The sequence below is a fragment of the Mycteria americana genome, chromosome 7 (genome assembly GCF_035582795.1).
Source record: "Mycteria americana isolate JAX WOST 10 ecotype Jacksonville Zoo and Gardens chromosome 7, USCA_MyAme_1.0, whole genome shotgun sequence".
Lineage (NCBI taxonomy): Eukaryota > Metazoa > Chordata > Aves > Ciconiiformes > Ciconiidae > Mycteria > Mycteria americana.
Window position 1 is genome coordinate 62,266,467 of NC_134371.1, and position 18,452 is coordinate 62,284,918.

At 41.1% G+C, this 18,452-nt stretch overlaps 1 protein-coding gene across 2 annotated transcripts in view; it reads left to right on the forward strand.

Moving 5' to 3' along the window:
* The window catches only part of ELAVL4 (ELAV like RNA binding protein 4), a 63,798-nt gene that overhangs the window by 28,226 nt on the left and 17,120 nt on the right, over window positions 1–18,452 (forward strand). For both annotated transcript variants that reach the window (XM_075509280.1, XM_075509281.1), the window contains exon 3: window positions 17,913–18,016. In XM_075509280.1, coding sequence (XP_075365395.1) covers window positions 17,913–18,016 — 104 coding nt within the window. The remainder of the gene's footprint in view (window positions 1–17,912; window positions 18,017–18,452) is intronic.

Below are 18,452 nucleotides of genomic sequence, written 5' to 3' on the forward strand. Positions count from 1 at the left end.
CCAAAAGCGTTTCCTATTGGAAGAAAAAAAATGACCCATATGCAGATAAATATAGCTTACTGTGAAACCCAGCATTAAGTTACCTGATCCTAAATGACTGAAAGTCTAATCTGAGCATAAACTACTTTTACATTTGATGTCCAATTCGCTGATTGTGCTTTGAAAGTGCCTTCCACTTTGAGATATTACTGGTTCTAGCATTTTTCCCCACTTAAAATACATTAAACAGATAGGATTATAGAATGTGGGGATTATGTTAGATAAGACTTATAAACTGTTTAGAAAGTATGTAAACACTCATGCCTCATGGCGTAAGCCCACCTAATAACAGGATTTAGGAAAAAAATACCTTGTAGAGGTAGTTTATTCCCTTGTTGACTTGGAAGGGTTTTTTAGTAATTCTCCGTAAAGCAGTGGTAACTAGTCGCTGATCTTTGATCATTTATTTGGTACAGATCTTGTTAGACTAGACTGTTAGCAGCAGTTAACTGAGTGTTAGCAGCAGTTGCTTTGCTCCAGTAGCAGATGAGAATTAACGCAATCCTTCAAAACAGGGGGGAAAAAAAAAACCCCAAACTTATATACTATGGTGTTCACTATTTACAAAGTGAATATAATTCTGGTATTTAGTTTGATTGCATTTAAAGGCTGTGTTTAGTAGTGCCCCTCAAATTGGCTGTATAGGGAATCTCTGTAAGAAGCAGTGCATTTTTCTGCATTTGACTTCCTTGAAAGCAAAAGACTTAGTATTTGCTGAAATAGGAAAAATATTTATGCAGCGGAGTACTCTGCTAGAGTTCTTTTGTCTGAAAAATAATACCAATTAAGTGAATTGCTTTAGTTTTTTCGGGAAGTGACTTGTCGATTGGCCTCACTGTATTTTAGTAGGTACAGGAGATTTGTTATGGCAGTTATTTCTTTGTGTTGAGTTCACGTTCAAAATGCAGTCAGGAAAGAGTGGTCAGATAGAGTAGTATAACTGCAGCTGAAAGTCAAGTGCCCAGAAGAGCAGAAGTTTAAAAGAATGTTTTAGAGCTGTAAAAAAGAAAATCCTTTTTGTGAATCAGATGGAATACAGAGCATGCTTCAATTTTTGGTTATAATCTGTCTGGTACCTTCAGTTGCATGCAGAGAATAAAATATTAAGACATGAAAAACAGACATGTTTCAGAGTCCTTTAAACCTAAAATCTAGAATTATTTTTTAAAAGACTAAATATATAACTCTGTCATTAAAGACCTTTGATAAGTTGATCTTAATTTGGTGGCCTAGTTATGTTATTTTTATAGCTGCTTATTTCCTGAAGTATATTCTGTTCTTGAGCAGCGATAAACCTAATTTCAGTGTTGCATATCCTATTCTAAGGGCTGCAGATTCAAGACAATCCCCAAATATTGATTATCTAAATGAGCATTTGCATTAAGTATCTGAACTAAATTCATTAGCTGTGGGGGAGGGAACACAGAAATAGTAGTGAGTGTCTTAGCGCTGGATTTCTAAAATGTGTTTGGTATGGTTTGATGTCTATTCTAAATGCTGAGGGAAAACGGTCAAATTTGCATCCGTCATTTTCTTTATCGCCTCTCTGCAGTTGTCTGGTGCATACTCTGCGCTGGTGAACAAAAGAATTTAGATTTCTTGATTATTGGGAAAAAGCAATTGAAATGAGTGTTGGGGCAAATAGGCAGAAAGCAAGTAGGCATGACCCTTGTGCTGTGAAAGGGCTTTCTAATTAACTTCAGCATTTTCACTCCTGGGCTTGTTCTGAAGTATATCAAATGCCTTTAATGCATATTTAGTTTATTCTTCAGTTTTAACTGCTTGGTTTGAGTAAATAATGTCACCTTCCCATCAAGTCTAGTAGGAAGGATTAGCAGTATGGTTTTCCTCAACAGCACAAGCACACCTACACCTCCGAAACTGTGACTTCCAGATATAAGGTTATTTATGAGGCTTTTCAGTGTGTCTGCTGACCTTCTAGTCTGAGACTCTTTCCATCCTTCATATCATCTGGGTTGAAGATGACTCTCTACCAGGAAACAGCCAGGTGAAACGGCTCTGTTGGTGGAACCCTCTATATGATGGCAGTCCACAGTTACCTACAGTGTTGTCTGTCCTTTTTTCCTCCTTCTGCCCTTCCCTGTAGAAGCACAGACCCCATGCTTCAGCACTCATGCACAGCTGCTTCTGTCCCTAACCCTTTTTCTTTTCTTTCCCTTTAGCCGAAGGAGGACAAGGAGAAAGGGGAGAAAAGGAATGAGAGTGTTCCAGGAAAGCTCTGGGAGATTGGCAGCAGTGTCCACTAATGATGCACCATCTCCCAGCTGAGGCAGGGTCTTTTGGGGCAGTAGTAGACAGCACACCAAGAGATACCTGTCAGGGCTCCAAGGTTGACTTTCCCAACATTCTTCTGTTCCCCGTTACTCAGGACCACCTGCCCTTCAGCCATCCCAGCGAGCAGCGTGGCCGTGCTGCGGCTGACGCCCCTGCCTGTTTCCCCAGTGCTCCTGCTAGACAACTTGTCCAAGAACAAAAGTGACCTGTGCAAAACCAGTCTGAAAGGTTCTGACGTTGGCCTGGCTCCTGCTCTCCCTTTTCACAAGGCTTTGCTTTTTACCGGTGCTGCATTAGGAGTTTCTTCTTGGCTTTAAGATGGTGTTTAATAAATTTGTGACCGGGATTATTTGACCTGCCTGCAGTAGCTGTTTCTCAGACTGAGCCAGGAAGTTCTTGCCCCTTCTCTGTTGCAGAGCTGATCCATCATCGCTTCACTTCCTAGCATGCAGGTGCTTTTCTCTACAGCCAGAAGAGCCCTGCAAGATCATCTTCACCTTGACTTCTGGGAATGGTCAGCCCGAGACCTTCAGATCAGTATTGGGATCTGCTGCCTATGGGACTATGTCTTCAGCACTCTTACCTTTTTCCTCTCTTTTTTTCTGCTAGCTCAGTTTATGTGCAGTCCCTATACTGATGAAACAAAGTACCTCTTCAGACTCCATCCATTCGGACCCCATCCTTCAGATCTTTGCTTTTGGGGCTATTCTGACCTGAGCAAGAACCCATTTACCATCAAGCCAACCTGTTTTCTATCTATTTGTCAAGTGAGATGCCATCTGTAGAGGGCAAAGTTCCCTTTGGGATATCTACTGCATGGAGGTCTTGCCTGGCCTTAAATCCTTTCCTTCTCCTTTGCTTCCAGAAAATTTCAGAGATTCAGTCCCAATGCTTTGAAACTTAGCATATCATCTTAATTTGACTTATGGTTAAGAGGAGTTAATTTCTAGTTATGTTATGTTGTTATGAGAAGAATATATGGAGAGGGGGATTTACCACTGTTTTCTATACCTGCGCATACTTAACACTGCTCACCATCTATTCTTTTCTCCTGCTTAAAGGATAGTTTCTCTTGCTGCCTGAATCGGGAGTCCACCAACCTTTGTATGCAGCTCACTGGCAATTATGTGCTTACAGTCAGCACTGACAACCTTCTCAGTAATCCGTTGGCTATCGGAAGGTGTTCTGATGCTCAGCCTTTGCCAGTAGACAAGCATATATCTTTGGATTTCAGCAGCATCCTACTTCATGTCCTGTACTTCATTCCTGGAGTTGTCATTGACAGGGTATTGCAGCCTCAGACTTTTTACACCATTTGTGGTACAGCCTGAGTCTTGTTCAGGCCCTTCGGCATCTCTGCCTGCCTGTTCAGACAGCTTTTGCCCAGGTGCCGTGTTTCACGCTTCTGTGATGCCACAGTCTTGTGGTCCCTCTCATCCCATCGTGAGGTTCTGATTCTAAAAAGTGTAGGGAAAGAGGGGAAGAAGGCATCATGTCACTGAAGTCCAAGTCCATTTCTTTGACTTTGCTCACTGGCTCTGCTTTGGCTGACTTGCTGATGGGTTTGTTGGAAATAGCTGCTGTTCTCCTTGAGCAGGATCCATCACTGACTTTGCAGATGTTCCTACTTGTCCTCACTAGGAATTTCAGTACAAGTTACTGACTTGCAGGTGCTGCCGGAGACAGGATATTGGACTAGGCAGACCTCTGCTCTGACCCAGTACTGCTGTTCTTACGACTCTCACAGTGTCTGTTTAATCAGTGGAATATATCAGCTTGAGGGGAAGAAAACCTGAAGGTTTTTATTATTTTTATTCACAAGAGCCCAGACTGTTTTTTCAGTTAAATGTTTTTTTTAAGGGGTGTTGCAAAAGCAGATGGACAAAAAGCTGCGTCATACTCACCTGCAAGCAAACAAATGGCAGCGTTGCCAGTATGATTAATTGTTGCTGTACTAGAGGGGCTGCTGTTTCTGCGGTAGCAGGTCTAATGTACCTGCTGCCCTATATGGCTGATTGTCTGTGCTCACACACATTTTAAAGCACCTTAAATTAGATATCAACAGGCTTCCTCTTGCTACAGCATTCTAGGACCCACAAAATGAGGCCACCTTCCTCTTCCTTAGGATGATGGTGGTTAGATGTAGGGGGTGTTTTGACTTTCCCTGTTCTGAGGATGGTAGGTAGGGCATGATAAGATAGGATATGTAGCAAGGAAGAAGTATTCTCCAGCAGTTCCTTTTTTAGACTCTTCTGTTCTCCTGTGTGCTGTATCTGTGTCATTTCTATTTACCAGTGCATCTTTCTCCCATTTCTCCACTTTTTCTTTAAATATTTTGCTGCTCTGGAAGCTACTTTGTCTTAAACAAAAAACCCAACCCCAAACATTAACAGCTTGGGAGCTTGACTGATAACACTTTTTGCCCTTATGTTTTTCACTAAGTTGGAATGACTGCTGTGTTACCTTGATTTGGTCGATCAGTAGGATTGTGGTACTTACTTGCTCCAGGTTAGGTATGTTTTTAGGTACTTTGGCAAGCTGGAAACAAAAGAAGTAAAAATACATATATTTTTTTTTTTCCTCTCTTCTGTTTACCACCTATATGTTTAATTCTTGTTAAAAGGCTTTTCACAGTGTAGTGTATAATAAAACCTGCACTGTTTTCTGTGGTGGTCAGCCAGCAAGAACAGCTTGTAGTCACAACGTCCACACATGGCACATCCAGAGCTGTACATGTGGATATTGTCATAGGAAAAGGTGTTGGCTGATGCAGATGAAATCTGCCACTGTTAAAAGGAAAAGATTTGCTTTTCAGTCTGGAGAAAATTCATCAAGGAGCATATTCATGCTAATATTCTTTTCAACAAAATTAAGAAGAAATTTAAGTGATAGAACTAGGTAGTACGTGCACACAACAGTCATAATATTTTCTCCTTTAAGCAGTTTTCCTTTTCATTACTTCTATTACCTGCAAGTACCTAAAAGGAGTATTATAAACATTTGAAGTACCTTTTAAAAATTCCTCCTCTTGTTTTAAAGTTCTTGAAAGTTCTATCTTAAAGCTGAAGCAAATCTGTAAAGTCGGCTTGCTGCAGTCCAAGTATTGATGGATAGCAAAATTTTTATAGGTAGCACATTTTGGAATATGATAAAGTGGCTTTACTTTTCTCAGCATCTTCCCAGATGCTGTGTAAAGTAATCTACGTAAATCTATTACAGATTAACCTTCTTAGCTGTCAGGTTGCAGCTTTTATTTATGTTTTTGCTGATCAGATTAAAAATGCTGCAGATACAGGTTGTTGTTAATATTAAATTTTGTATTCCGGTCTGTAATAAATGACTTTCCTCTGTGCATTGGAAAAACTGGTTAGTAGAGCTCAATGAGAGTTTAATTAGGCTGTTTGAGACAGAATAGGTATTCTGAGTCATTGTTCAGAATTACTGTGAAATTTTAGTGTCGTGGTGGCTTTTGTTTTTTGTTGTTTGACAGAGGCTGAGGTACAAAACCCTAAATGTTGTTGAATTAAATCATTTAATGACAAAATTACCAGGGCTTTTTGAATTTGCAGTCAACCAGGTTTCAGATATTGCTGCTGCAGTATATTGTCATGTTCTACTTAATATTCTTGTTTTGCAAAACAAACTCTTGTTTTTCTCCAGTTTTATGTGCCTCTGCCACTTCCTTTAGACTGGAAGCGTTACTGCCACCATTTCCACATAAAATGCTTCCAGGTTTGAGGATGCACTGGATTTTCATATCTTAGCTGTGCCTTTCTGTTCCTGATTCCTCTGCTTGCATAGCTCTTCTCGGTGAGAGAGCGTGTTCCTTGGCCTTTTAACCAAAATACCTCCCCTGTAAACCAAGTTGCATGTAACTTTGTTAAGCCACGACTGACTTTTCACCCTGCCCATGCAGTTCTGTGACCCATCACGAAAGTGGGAACCTTGGTCAGTGCATGTGCTCTATCACGGTTTTGTCCTTCTACCTTTCTTCTCCCATTGCTCCACCACTCACTACCATCATCTTCTAGAATAGTAGGTTTTCTCATAAACTTTGACTCTGGGTGCCTGGCATCGCTTTTTTTTGTGCAAAAGTTTGGTACCTTTGCACCAAAATTGTGCATGTGAGATCACTGTGATCTGAACTTACTATCCCTTTGGTTGAAGCCTGACCAGTGAAAAATCACTCAGTTTCCTTTGGTTTGCTTTCAGTTTCTGCTCTGTTCAGTATTAATTTTTTTCAGTTGCCTTCCACTTTTATCTAAATTTCAGGAATACCAGTGTTTGGCGTGGGATGCAGGAAGGGAAGATAAGTCTGCTGTAATGAAGCATGTGCCTCTTCTGTGACCTACAGTTTGCATTGTTGGAGCACCTTTTCTATTTGGTTTCAGACCGTGTAATTTTTACCCTCTTATAATTTCATGTTCTCTAATGAGTAACAGTGTTAAGTAGCACACTTTTAATATTTCATCTCCAGTCGTGGCCTTTACATATTTGAAGTATCTATAGGTTTTTGCATCTCCTTTTAGTCACAACTTAACCAAGCATATTTTAATGTTTTAACACTGGACGCTTCTGATCTTGCATCTTAAGTTGCTCTCAAGCCTTAAGTCATTCCTGATTTAAAAACCTGGTGCTTGCTGAAATTTGCCTTCAGTTTCTTGCTTTCCTTATCTCCAGTAATACATTTCTTGTTATAGTTGAGAACAGTCTTTAACATTCCTTATGTACTGCTGGTCCAGCGATGCTGTATCTCCTCTCTGTGATGTGACATCGCCTATTTGGGGTGTGAAAGGCTTCCTACCACGTATTGCATGCTTTATGTAATGCAGTGACTTCTTTAATTCCTGTTGCAGATTTCTTTCCGCACTGCTGCTTACCATTTTTTATGTCTTGGTATGTTTTTCCTTTTTTCCTGGGTCTATTTGTTTTCACTTTTTCTTCCTGAATATTGTTTTAACTTAGCCTGTTTGTTTCTAATGTCTGCATTCTTGTGTTTAATTCATCTCTCCTTCAGCATTGAATTTACTGTTTGGGATAGACAAGTCATGGCTGTTTCTTGTCCATTCATGCCTGTCCCGAGAACACTGGATTTTTATAGTACAGTCCCTGTTCTGTTCGGGGACAAAGCGGGGAGGAGTGCAGCCTTGCTCTTCTCAGAACAGCTGCTAATTCAGAGGCTGTGTGCTCCTTGAAGGAAGGGGGAGGAAAAGATGAAAAGAAGGGAAGCAAGAGATGTCAACTGGAGGGGGGGATCCAAATATTTTTTCAGAAATGGAACTCAGTTGTCTTTGTGTGTCAGGAGCGGTAGCTTCTGAAAACATACTTAATCAGTGGCTTGCAGTAGTATGAATGCACCCGTGCTTAAAATCTGGTTTTACATTTAAAGAAACTTGATAGAGGCAGAAAAAGAAAAAGGAGGATAATATGTTCTGCAGCATGAAATATGCACGTTGTTTACAAGATATATCCAGCCCAGCACAACTCACAATGGTCCAGTAATAAAGTCACTGTCTTAGGGTGAGGGAGATGCAGTTTTAGATGCTTGTTCTAGTGACTGTGCTACTCCATCCAAGTTCACCCCAGAAATCTCGATGCCTTTCAGTTTCTTTTCTCCAAAATAGGAATAAAAGTGCTTTCCTCAGTGGTGTTTGTGAGGAAAGGTGCATTAGAGAGAAAATGCTTCCATGCTACAGTAATGGGTAGACTCTCCTGCAGAAGACTCCAGCCAAGTCAGCAGCATCTGTCTCAAACTGCCACTTAAGCTTTGCATGCCGATTAGTCCGTGTCCTCAAGTACAGTAATTACACAGCTGACTTTGTTAAAACTCTGTGTAGTATGCAGGTAAGAATGAAGTCTTGTTTCAGGTGAGATGCAGAACATCTGAAATGCTAGAAGCCTTTGAGAGACTGTAAGGCGCTATTTGCAAGAGTAGGCATGTTTTATATTGCTGGTATGGTCAAGTTTAAAATGGAGTAATTGCATGTCTTTGAAAGTCCTCTTGAAATTTCTGTGGGAGTAGGATTTTCAGAAGGATCTAGTGGTGCTGGGCAGCAGCAGGCTCTGTCAAAGCATGCTCCATCTCGTTCTGTTTTCTGGGTGGACGTGTGGGGCTACTCCAGGAAGGGAAGCATTACTGTATCTAATTCTGAGGGATAGCAGCTACTGTCAATTACTATTTAATGTACATGAGAACTGCTTCTGCTTCAGCGTCTCTGAAAATCAAGGCATTAAATTACACTGTCTTGCACTAAGGGATTTATCAAAACTGCACAGGAGGACAAAACTTGTGTAATCTCCTCTGGCACTGCCTGGTGAAGCCAAGCTTTCTAACTCGGCACGGTGCTGGTTGAATGACCTTGCTTTCTGTTATGGGGAGCTTGCAGCTGGTTTTGGGGGGTTTTGCTTTGTTTTTGAGGTCACTGTGTTCAGGTCCTGGTGTTCTCTTCCAGACAGAGATGTGGAGGTCCAGGGGTTGCAGTTACCTCCCTAACACTAATGATTTAATCAGTTCAGCTACCTTTATAGGATTTGTCTCACGTTTTGGGCAACACTTTTTTTTTAATTCCACTTTTATTTTTCTAGTCTTGTTGTCATGGTATCTGGCACTTCCCATTCAGATATTAAAATTGAGTGAGTGGTGTCTGTATGTCTGGTTCGTTTTCCCTCTTATCCTCTCCCCGAGGGAGAGCTTTACGTGGGATGTAGCACGCCGTTTGCAAGGGCTTCCTTTGGGGGATTTTCTTAATCGCATAGCAGAGTCTCTGTTGGAGAAGGCCCGGTGCGAAGAAGCCCCTTCCACTTGGGCTGGGGTATGCTAAATCCTGCCTGTGTAGAGCTCCCGTGGGAGCTCATCACGCAACTCGTGATGCTCCCCGACACGGCCTGTCTCCTGCGCAAACGAGCTTTTATTTGAGTGTCTCCAGCATTGCCAGGATTAAGGCAGCGACAAGCATTTTCTCCCTGCAGATCTCCTGTGGGGAAGGCCCAGCCTTCGCTGTTTGGGGATCAGGGTTCTGGTGCCTTAGGGGAAGAGCTTGCTTGAGGAATCTTGTCCCATCTGAGCAGGTTTGTGTCGGCGTGTACGCCTTTACGGATGCTCTAGCTAGAGCTAGTCTTCAGCCTGTGGAACGCACAGGGATTTTCCCTGAAGTTTGGGTTTAGATTTGCTTATTTGTTATGAATAACAATAAGCAGACAAACATGTTATTACAAACGTGTTTTTTAGGAGGGGGTCTGTTATAAGGTATCCCAGCGCGAGTCTGGAACCTGGCTTTCCTCTCGGTAGGATCTGAGGAAGAAGGATCTTCTACTGACATTCAAATTTTGCTGATGGCTGTTTTTAACCAAGGATAAGTTGTTCTCCTTAATTGTAGGTGCACTGTAGCATCAAAGCATATCTGCAGCTCTAGATTGGATTGCATTTAAATACAGCTGACTTTTCCTAATCTGGAAGGGGGATCTTCTCAAAAGAACTAACAAGGGCACCTGAAATACAGTACTTTGGAAGGTCCCAAACGAAATTGTACCCAGTCACCCTCCTGCAAAAGGCAAAACCCGTGCTATTTACTATTAATCCTTCTCTTGATTTTGCTTTGAAAGACTACACATTTTTCCATAAATTCTTGCAAAAGTGGTAGTTATATTGTAATAGGAGAAGGATGCTTTCTTGCTGTTCATGGACAACGTGTATTAAATCCTAGTCTGTACAAACATAAGGAGTCTGTATTCTAAATAAGCTGTAGACGAAATGGATGCCGTGATAGAGCTGCACTAAACACAGAACAGGTTACCTCCATAGTTGGACTACAGTGAATTGTGACAGTGATGGCCTTCGCTTAATTGTTTGGTGCAAGGAGCGCTGTGCGCAGAAGCCGCTTCCCTCCCGGTTTGCTTCTCCTGTGACGGCTGCGTGCGTCGCTGGGGTGACAGCAGGTGCTTCTCCTTGATAAAGGGACGGAGGATGAATGAGACTGATGTTACTGGTATAAAAAAGCATCAGACAAGGAGCAGGGTTTCACCTGGTCTCATGATCAGATCTCATGTTCCCTGGATCTGAATCTTCCCTCCATAGCTTACCTCCTTTTTTAGGTAAACAGCTTTATTTGTCCTCCTGTACTGGGCACTGGTGAGGCCGCACCTCGAATGCTGTGTTCAGTTTTGGGCCCCTCACTACAAGAGAGACATTGAGGTGCTGGAGCGAGTCCAGAGAAGGGCAGCGAAGCTGGTGAAGGGTCTGGAGCACAAGTCTCATGAGGAGCGGCTGAGGGAACTGGGGTTGTTTAGCCTGGAGAAAAGGAGACTGAGGGGAGACCTTATTGCTCTCTACAGCTACCTGAAAGGAGGTTGTAGGGAGGTGGGGGTCGGTCTCTTCTCCCATGTAACAAGTGATAGGACAAGGGGAAATGGCCTCAAGTTGCACCAGGGGAGGTTTAGACTGGATATTAAGAAAAATTTCTTCACTGAAAGGGTTGTCAAGCATTGGAACAGGCTTCCCAAGGAAGTGGTTGAGTCACCATCCCTGGAGGTATTTAAGAGACATGTAGATGTGGTGCGTAGGGACATGGTTTAGTGGTGGACTTGGCAGTGCTAGGTTAACGGTTGGACTCAATGATCTTAAAGGTCTTTTCCAACCTAAAAGATTCTATGATTCTCTTTAGTAACTGCCATAGGAACAAAAAAAAAGGCAGGCAATTCATTTGACCTTCTTTGTACATTTTGAATATATCTTCTCAAGGGTATTTATGTAACCTGCTCTGAAAGCCCCTGCTACATACAGCTTTTCATACAAGTTGCAGTCATTCTTTGTCCTTCCAGGAATGTGTTTAAAACACTTTTGAAATTATTTGGAGGCTGACAAGGTTGTGCTCTGAAATGGGACTACCAGCTGGAGCAGGGCTTACCTTGAATGTCAGTAAGTCTCTTCTGTTAGTGATATTTAGAAGAGAAAAAGCATGATGAGTCTTTCTCTTGCCTATCTCGCTTGCTTGCTGCATTCCTTGCCAGCTGTCTGTAGGTGGTATTTATTAGGAATGTCCTAAATTTATGAGAATATTGGGGAAGGTTGAAGAGCATGTACAGGTCTGCGTGGACGAGTCACGGGTGGACAGCAAGTTGAGCTCAGCTGCTTTGATAGAGAAGCTCACGCTGGCACCAGTTTTTTCCCTGAATGTTCACTGAGGTTGGAACAGGCAAAAATTGGAGCCAGTAGGCTTGGAGAATTCATGGTGAGCGTTATTTTATCTTTTGGTCCCAAACCCAGAGTGACTGAAGGCTGTTACTGTCTGACGGCTTCTGCCTGGCTAATACGAGATGAGCTGTCAGACATGGCCTACTTCTGAAGGAAGGAATTGTGTCAAAGAAAAACATTGGTGCTCAGTGGTGTTCACGTTATGGCTGCCAGGCGGGCAGCTTTAATTAGGTTTTACATTTGGGCAGGGAACAACAAAACCATGATTTAAGGCAGTTTGCATTATTGCTGTCCCATTCTGTGCTTGTTTTCATGAGTAACTGTTTATAGGGGAGACCGTAGTCCTTTAATGTGACTTTGCATTCCAGAGTAATTTATTTTCAAGAAGAAAAGGATATTTTTAAAACTTTTTTGACTTACCCAATCACAGGTGAGCAATTTGAAGTTGTGCTCTTCTATATGTTGCTTTTAGAATAGTTTCCAGCAATAGGAAGGCTGCAAACTTGTCTGAGGAAGTAGTTTACTTCTACTTTCCTTGTGGGATTGATTGCAGTAGGAGCTGTATGGAGAACAACCGGCAGGAACAGCGGATTTGTAGAGCTTCAGAGTAGAAGAGGTTATTGAGCACTTAACACAGCCCGCTAAAACCTTCCTAGATTAATTCCTGCTTGAGCTGGAGCATAGCTTTCAGAAAAAAAATCTGAACTTTCAGAATTTGCCGTGGTAGAAGAGCTGACAAAATGGTTGGTAGGTAGCTAAAATAATCTGTTACCTTCAATGTTCAAAACAGAACAAATGCCTTCCCCAGGAAAGCAGCATTTGCTTTGTTGTTTCTAGTCTAGTTTCTTGTTTCAGCTGCCAAGTGATGGGACTTGGGATAGAAAACTCCATATTTGCTGGACAGACATTATTAAAATAAATCAATCTGTACTTCAGATGAGTACTAATGTAGTACTCTTGAGGTTCAACTTAACCTTTTTTGATCAGGTAGACAGATTGACCCCCATCGTTCAACTGAAAGTTTTTCAATCCTATAGTCTAGTCTCGTGGCACCATCGCCAAGGCATCGGTATTTTTCTTGGAGCACGTACACCAGGGCTGGGCACAGCGCTTCGGCAGCGAAGCACGCAGCCAGATGAGAAGCGGCGATTTTTCTTTCCCTTCTCGTGTGTGGTTTTTATGCCACAAGGAATCGTTTTAACCCTTTTGGCAGCATTGCAAGCTTGAGATGTGGTTGATTGTCCGTAACCCTGTATCAGTCCTTCATTTCCCTTTTGAGAAGTATGCCATGGTTCTTGGTTTGTTGGGACGTGATCTTGGGTTTGCGCTATCTAAATTTACGTATTTGTAGTTTACTGAGTAGCTTAAATTGCTTTGCACCTTCACTCTGTCCTCTTTGTTCTTATTCTCTCATCCCGTCTTCCTGCAGTCGATCTTCAGGAGGAAGGAGTTTGGTTTTTTCCATTCATCGATGGAAATAAACAGTTTAGGGCTGAGATCTGTTTCCTGAGGAAAACATCTTTCTGGTGATTTCCTATTCACAATTCCCAGTTAGAGATCTGTTGGCTGATTATTTTTTTAATCCATTTAATATGTACCATGTTAATTTTGTTTTAGTCAATTAAATAAGCAGTACCAAATCGAGTGCTTTATCGAAGACCAAGTATATCAACGCTATTAAATCGACATTCTTAAAATTTGTAAGTCAAACTTGTAATCTCATCAAGAAGGATGTCAGTTTAGTTTGACAGAATCTATTTTCCATAGACCTAATTTGATTAACATTGATTTTTATTACCCCTCTCTAATTCTTTATTATTAGAGTCCAGTATCGCACATTCTGTAATTTTGCCTTGCTCAGCATTAGACTGATGGACCTGTAATTACTTGGGTCATCCACTCCTCCCTTTTTGAATTTCAGTGCAAAATTGTCTTTCCTTCAGGCTCCTGGAATTTGTTCAGTGCTGTAAGAATTACTGAAAATCGCAAGAGAGCCATTTGCCCCTTTTTTGGAGTCTATTCTGTGCAAGTAATCCAGATCATTCATTTAAACATGTATGATTTTAGGAGCTCATGTTTAACATCCACCTGGGTTGCTAGTTAGTACTTCATATCGCTGCTTCAGGTGTACATAACACATCTGTTTTCTCTGTACTGTTACTATCACTATCTGCTGATGAGTCAGCATGAGTGTTAAGGGATCTTTTTTCTGTAATCCAGAAAAAAAAGCTTTTCTTGTTCTGACCTTTCTTAGCCAGAGATTTTTTTCTGGTTTTTTTTAGTTTCTCTTTCCTATAATTTTTCTGTTCTAACTTACATTGGTTTCTGTCTGTTTTCTTTTATCTCTTAATTTAAATATGGAATTGGCCTAAGCAGACTGGCTTACAAAGGAAGTAAAGGCAGGTACAGGTCTTTAACTGGCACTGCCTTTTTCATGGTTGCAGGTTTTGGGGTGTACAGATAAATGTTATAAACAGAGTATATTTTTTCCATATTCTTTCTCATGGTTTGTTTTAATCTTGGTGATTTTTCAGCTCTGTGACATGGAGCCTTCTAAAATACGAAATATGTACATTACCAGCTTGGGCTTGGCTCTGCATGTGTTTTTTTTTTTAAGACTGTCAAGTCCTTGATCATTTTTAACCCTGTTACTGCTCCCTTTTAGATCTATTCTTTACCAGATCACAGGAGGTCCACTACACATTTTCTGCAAGCTAGATAAAACATTCAGAAAGAGCAATGGTAATGGTGATACAACAAGGTGGTGTTTTAAGATCATCTAGAAATATCTCTTGCCTGCCCTGCTGAATCACAGCATGCGATGAACTATCGGATTCCAAATCACAGAAAATATTTACTATTTACGGTGCTGTTCCTGGGAAGTGTAGCATGGGAATGAACTTCAGTGTCTGTGTGGGATCCCACTGAGAGGTCCAGCTGCTTGCTTCGTGCTGCCAGATTGTGTCCAAAGAAATGTTACCCTTTTCGAGCACATGCAATAAGAGTACATGATGAAAAAAACGTGAAAGTTCATACTGCTTCACTGTATTCTGGAACGAATCCTTCTCTTCTTTCTCTACCAGTAACAATTTTTAGTTCTTTCATCTGTAGAGTCTGTGTTTTGTCTGACATAAGGTGTATTGCTTTTGAGAGTAATTTGAAAATAACATTTTTAGCTGGCTATATAATTTTTTTAGTTTCTTAGCTGTAAATGTTTAGCACACTAAAACTTTATGATGTCTGCCAGCAGTCGTAAAGCTTTTCACAAATTTTTTTTTTCTGGGTGTATTTTCTTTTCAGTTTTTTTGAGATTGGGGGTTGTCTGTCTTCATTAAATGATGGTGTTTAGGGGAGATGCTTGAAAATACAAAATAAACCAAACAGAATATACCCCCGGAGTGGCAAGCTCTTAACTGAAAGATTTTTCTCCCTTCAGCTTCACTGGTACAAAGCAAAGCGTATGGCAGAAAGCAGCAACAGGAATTCGCTAATTGAAAGAGCTGCACCAAGATTTCAGTAGGCTGCAAAGGCTGTGGGGTTTGAGGGTTTTTTAAGATAAAAGGCTTTTTTTTTTAATTAACAGTCAGTGCTTAGAATGCTGAGTAGATCCACCCTAACTTTTTGTGAGAATATAATCCAGCCAATATAGCAATTAATATACTTGCTATGAAATCACAACAAATAGCTTATGAGTAACAGGCCTTAAATTCTATTACAAGTTTTATATATTTCATTATGTTCAGGAGTATATACTAACAAAAGGAAATCATGTTTCTGTGTACCTATTATTCTAAGCAAAATTTTATGACAATGTAATTGTTTTCTTTAAGCCAGGTTCTGCAGGCATGCACGCAGACAGCTTTGTTCGTGTTGGTACTCCTTATCCTTCACCTTGGAGGAAATACTTGTTTATGTTTCCAGTTGGTAGTAAGAATCAGAGATGGTGATATCTAAATAACTTGAATAATGTTACTAGAGGACTCCAAGGAAAGGAGTGAATGGTCTATGAAATTTTTGTATCATTCTTTTCTTGTATTGCCATTATTTTCCTTCCCTGCAACTTGTGTTGTCTATGGGTTTGTTATCCATGGTCTCTTCCTTGCAGAAGTATTTACAGAAGTGAGAACGTTCCTATGAGAGATTATTAAAAATCATTGTATATATTGTAGAGGTTGGTCAGTCCGTGTGCCTTGAATAACAGTGGCTGGACATGGAAGCCCATGTTCAGACAGACTGACATAAATCCCAGGGCCTTGTCAGCTACTCCTGTTATTTACGTACCTCTGAAGGTTGATAGATGGTTAATGGGAAAAGTAGGGACATGAACTCGGGTTATCCAAGCCCTGATCCTTGTGTGTGTGTCCTTCCGTAAAAATAGGTTTGTTTCCTAGAGAATGGCTTCCTTCTGCCTAGGACTGTTTAAGATTAAAGGCATTAAGGATTTGATGAGTTCAGAGGCACAGGGATTGGGGCTGTATAAGATATCTCAGGTAGACAAGAAGAGGAAGACATGGCATGGAAAGTGTTGGTACAGTATTTCTGCTCCAGGCTTCTTGCTCAGTCAGATTTCAGCTTGTTCTTGGTTAATGTCGTGTAACTTGGGTAAGAATATTTTTGTTGAGATCAATTCAGCTCTCCAGGAAGACTGGGTATGTTTTTATACTTTTTTTCTGAAGTTAAATTGATTGGATGGAATTGTTCCCTGGATATATTGTAGTTTAAAACAGCCATTTCTTATCCTTACTCCTGCATGTGGACATTTTAGGCATGAACTGCAGTGTTTCCATGGATTTTAAGGTCTTCCATCGCATAGTTAGCAGCTTCTAGTGCTTTGATCTGATTTTGTAAGACAGAAGCGCTCCCTGTATTTGTGTTACAGCAAATGCTGTATTTTTGGTGGCGTCTGACTTTGAGAAACACACAGATGCTTTTTTGTAGTCCAGGAGACAAAGAAACAAAGCTTTGTGCTTGGGAGGCAGGATCCGTGCCTCCAGGGTACATCAAGGCACTTGGTGTGCAGCTGCTTTCCCAACCTCCACTTTCTCCTGGTGAGCAGAAGCTGGGTTGCTGTTTGCAGCTCCCGCAGATAGAAATCTTCTACAAGTGCTGTCCTTCTCCTTGGGAGGGATTTTCACATGTTTTCTTTCTCGCTGCCTGTGAGCAAGAACGCTTAGATCCCCTGCACATCAGTGCCCAGAGGCAGGTCGTCTCTTGGCTTGCTATTCTCCAGATACACCGAAGGGTGTTATGAGAAGGAGCGTGGCTGAAATGCAGGACTGCTTGCCTGCCTGCTTGGGCTTGCTTATTCTTGTAATTTGATTATCTGTGTGTGGTTTTTAAGTGGATGTGCCTTAATAAAAAAAAACCATAAGAATTACTGTGTTTTCCAAATGTGCAAAATAACTTCAGTAGGAGGCTCGAGGAGGAAGGGGATCTGGAAGCGGTTGTCTGTCACATTGCATTAATAGAATTGATGCTGCAAAACGGGTACTTGGGAATCGGGAAAAGGTATTGCTCTGGTACGGGTTCTCGCAGCCCGTTGCAGACCCGCAGCTCTGTCCCTGTGCTGTGCGAATGGCTATCTGTAGTGCTAACAGCACGGCCTCTCCGGCTCCATGTTACTTATCCCAGCTATTAACCAGGTCTCCTTTCTACTGCAAACACAATCTTGCTAGTAAAACAGAAGCTGTTAAAATGATTTTGGCTGCTAAAGTGGGCTCGTGCCATCCTGTGTGCAGCAGTAGTTGTACTGTTTTGGTTTTGCTGTCATCTCTAATACATGGAGGAAAGCTTTAATGTGGTCTCTTAGCCTACTGCAATTGGATCTGTCCTTTCTCTCTATTTACTGGCTGCTCACTGAGCAAGAACATGAGATGTAAAGGTTGTCTGTTTCTCAGTCTGCTACTTCAAGGTTAGTCTTAAAACAGTTTAATTTTTGCATTTTAAACAATTTATAAACTTGTTTATAAACAGTAGCAAAATTATGTGTGTATGTTTTTACCACTTTTAAGAGGTGGCCTTGTTACTGCTCTGGCAGGTCAGCCAGTTACATTCATTAGGAACTCGGTACAAAACTATTACACAATTCTGCTGCTGTCAAGCCTCATACACGCTTTTCTGTAAACTCCTGAGGAAGACAGGATGAGGGGTTGCTTCTTTTTGTTTTTAAAGTAGGATCTTCAGAGCAGCAATTTAAAATTTTAATGTTGGCTTCCACTGTATTAAGGAGATAATGAAGTGGTGAAGAACAGCATAGAGACCGTAGGGGAAGGCAGGGATGAAATTAACTGTGGAAGAAAATTACAATCTCACTCTTGGAAGTTGTTCCTGTGCTTGTAAAAAAAAAAATAAAATACTGAGTCCTTTTTTCTTTCTTGTGTTTCAACAGGGCAGAGTTTAGGGTATGGATTCGTTAACTATATTGATCCAAAGGATGCAGAGAAAGCCATTAACACTTTAAATGGACTCAGACTCCAGACCAAAACCATAAAGGTAAGACAATATAAAACACCTTTTGCTCAGTTCAGGAAGCGGAGAAAGTAGTTGAAATGGTTTCTGGCAATTTCATCGCTATTTTAATCTCAATTGTAAGGGGCACTTGGCTAAGGAGCTCCTCCGTGGAACAATGGGAGGACGTGCAGAAGATGAAATCTCTGTTCTCTGAAATTGCTGCTGTTGCAGGGGGAAAGTAACAGGAAGCTCCTTAAAGCATTGCAGTGAAGCTTAAATGTAGAATAAAACAGCTGTAGTGATACCGTTATCCATAAACAGAGGTGAAGTATGTGACGGCGTATTCATAAGTTACACATTTCCTTGTGTTTTAATGGGAAATACCTTGACATGGAGCTCTCTTAGTGACACTCATGTCATTATCAAGTGTTGAAGGTATGTTTCTCTCTCGTTAGAATGTCATTCTCAAAAAAACCAC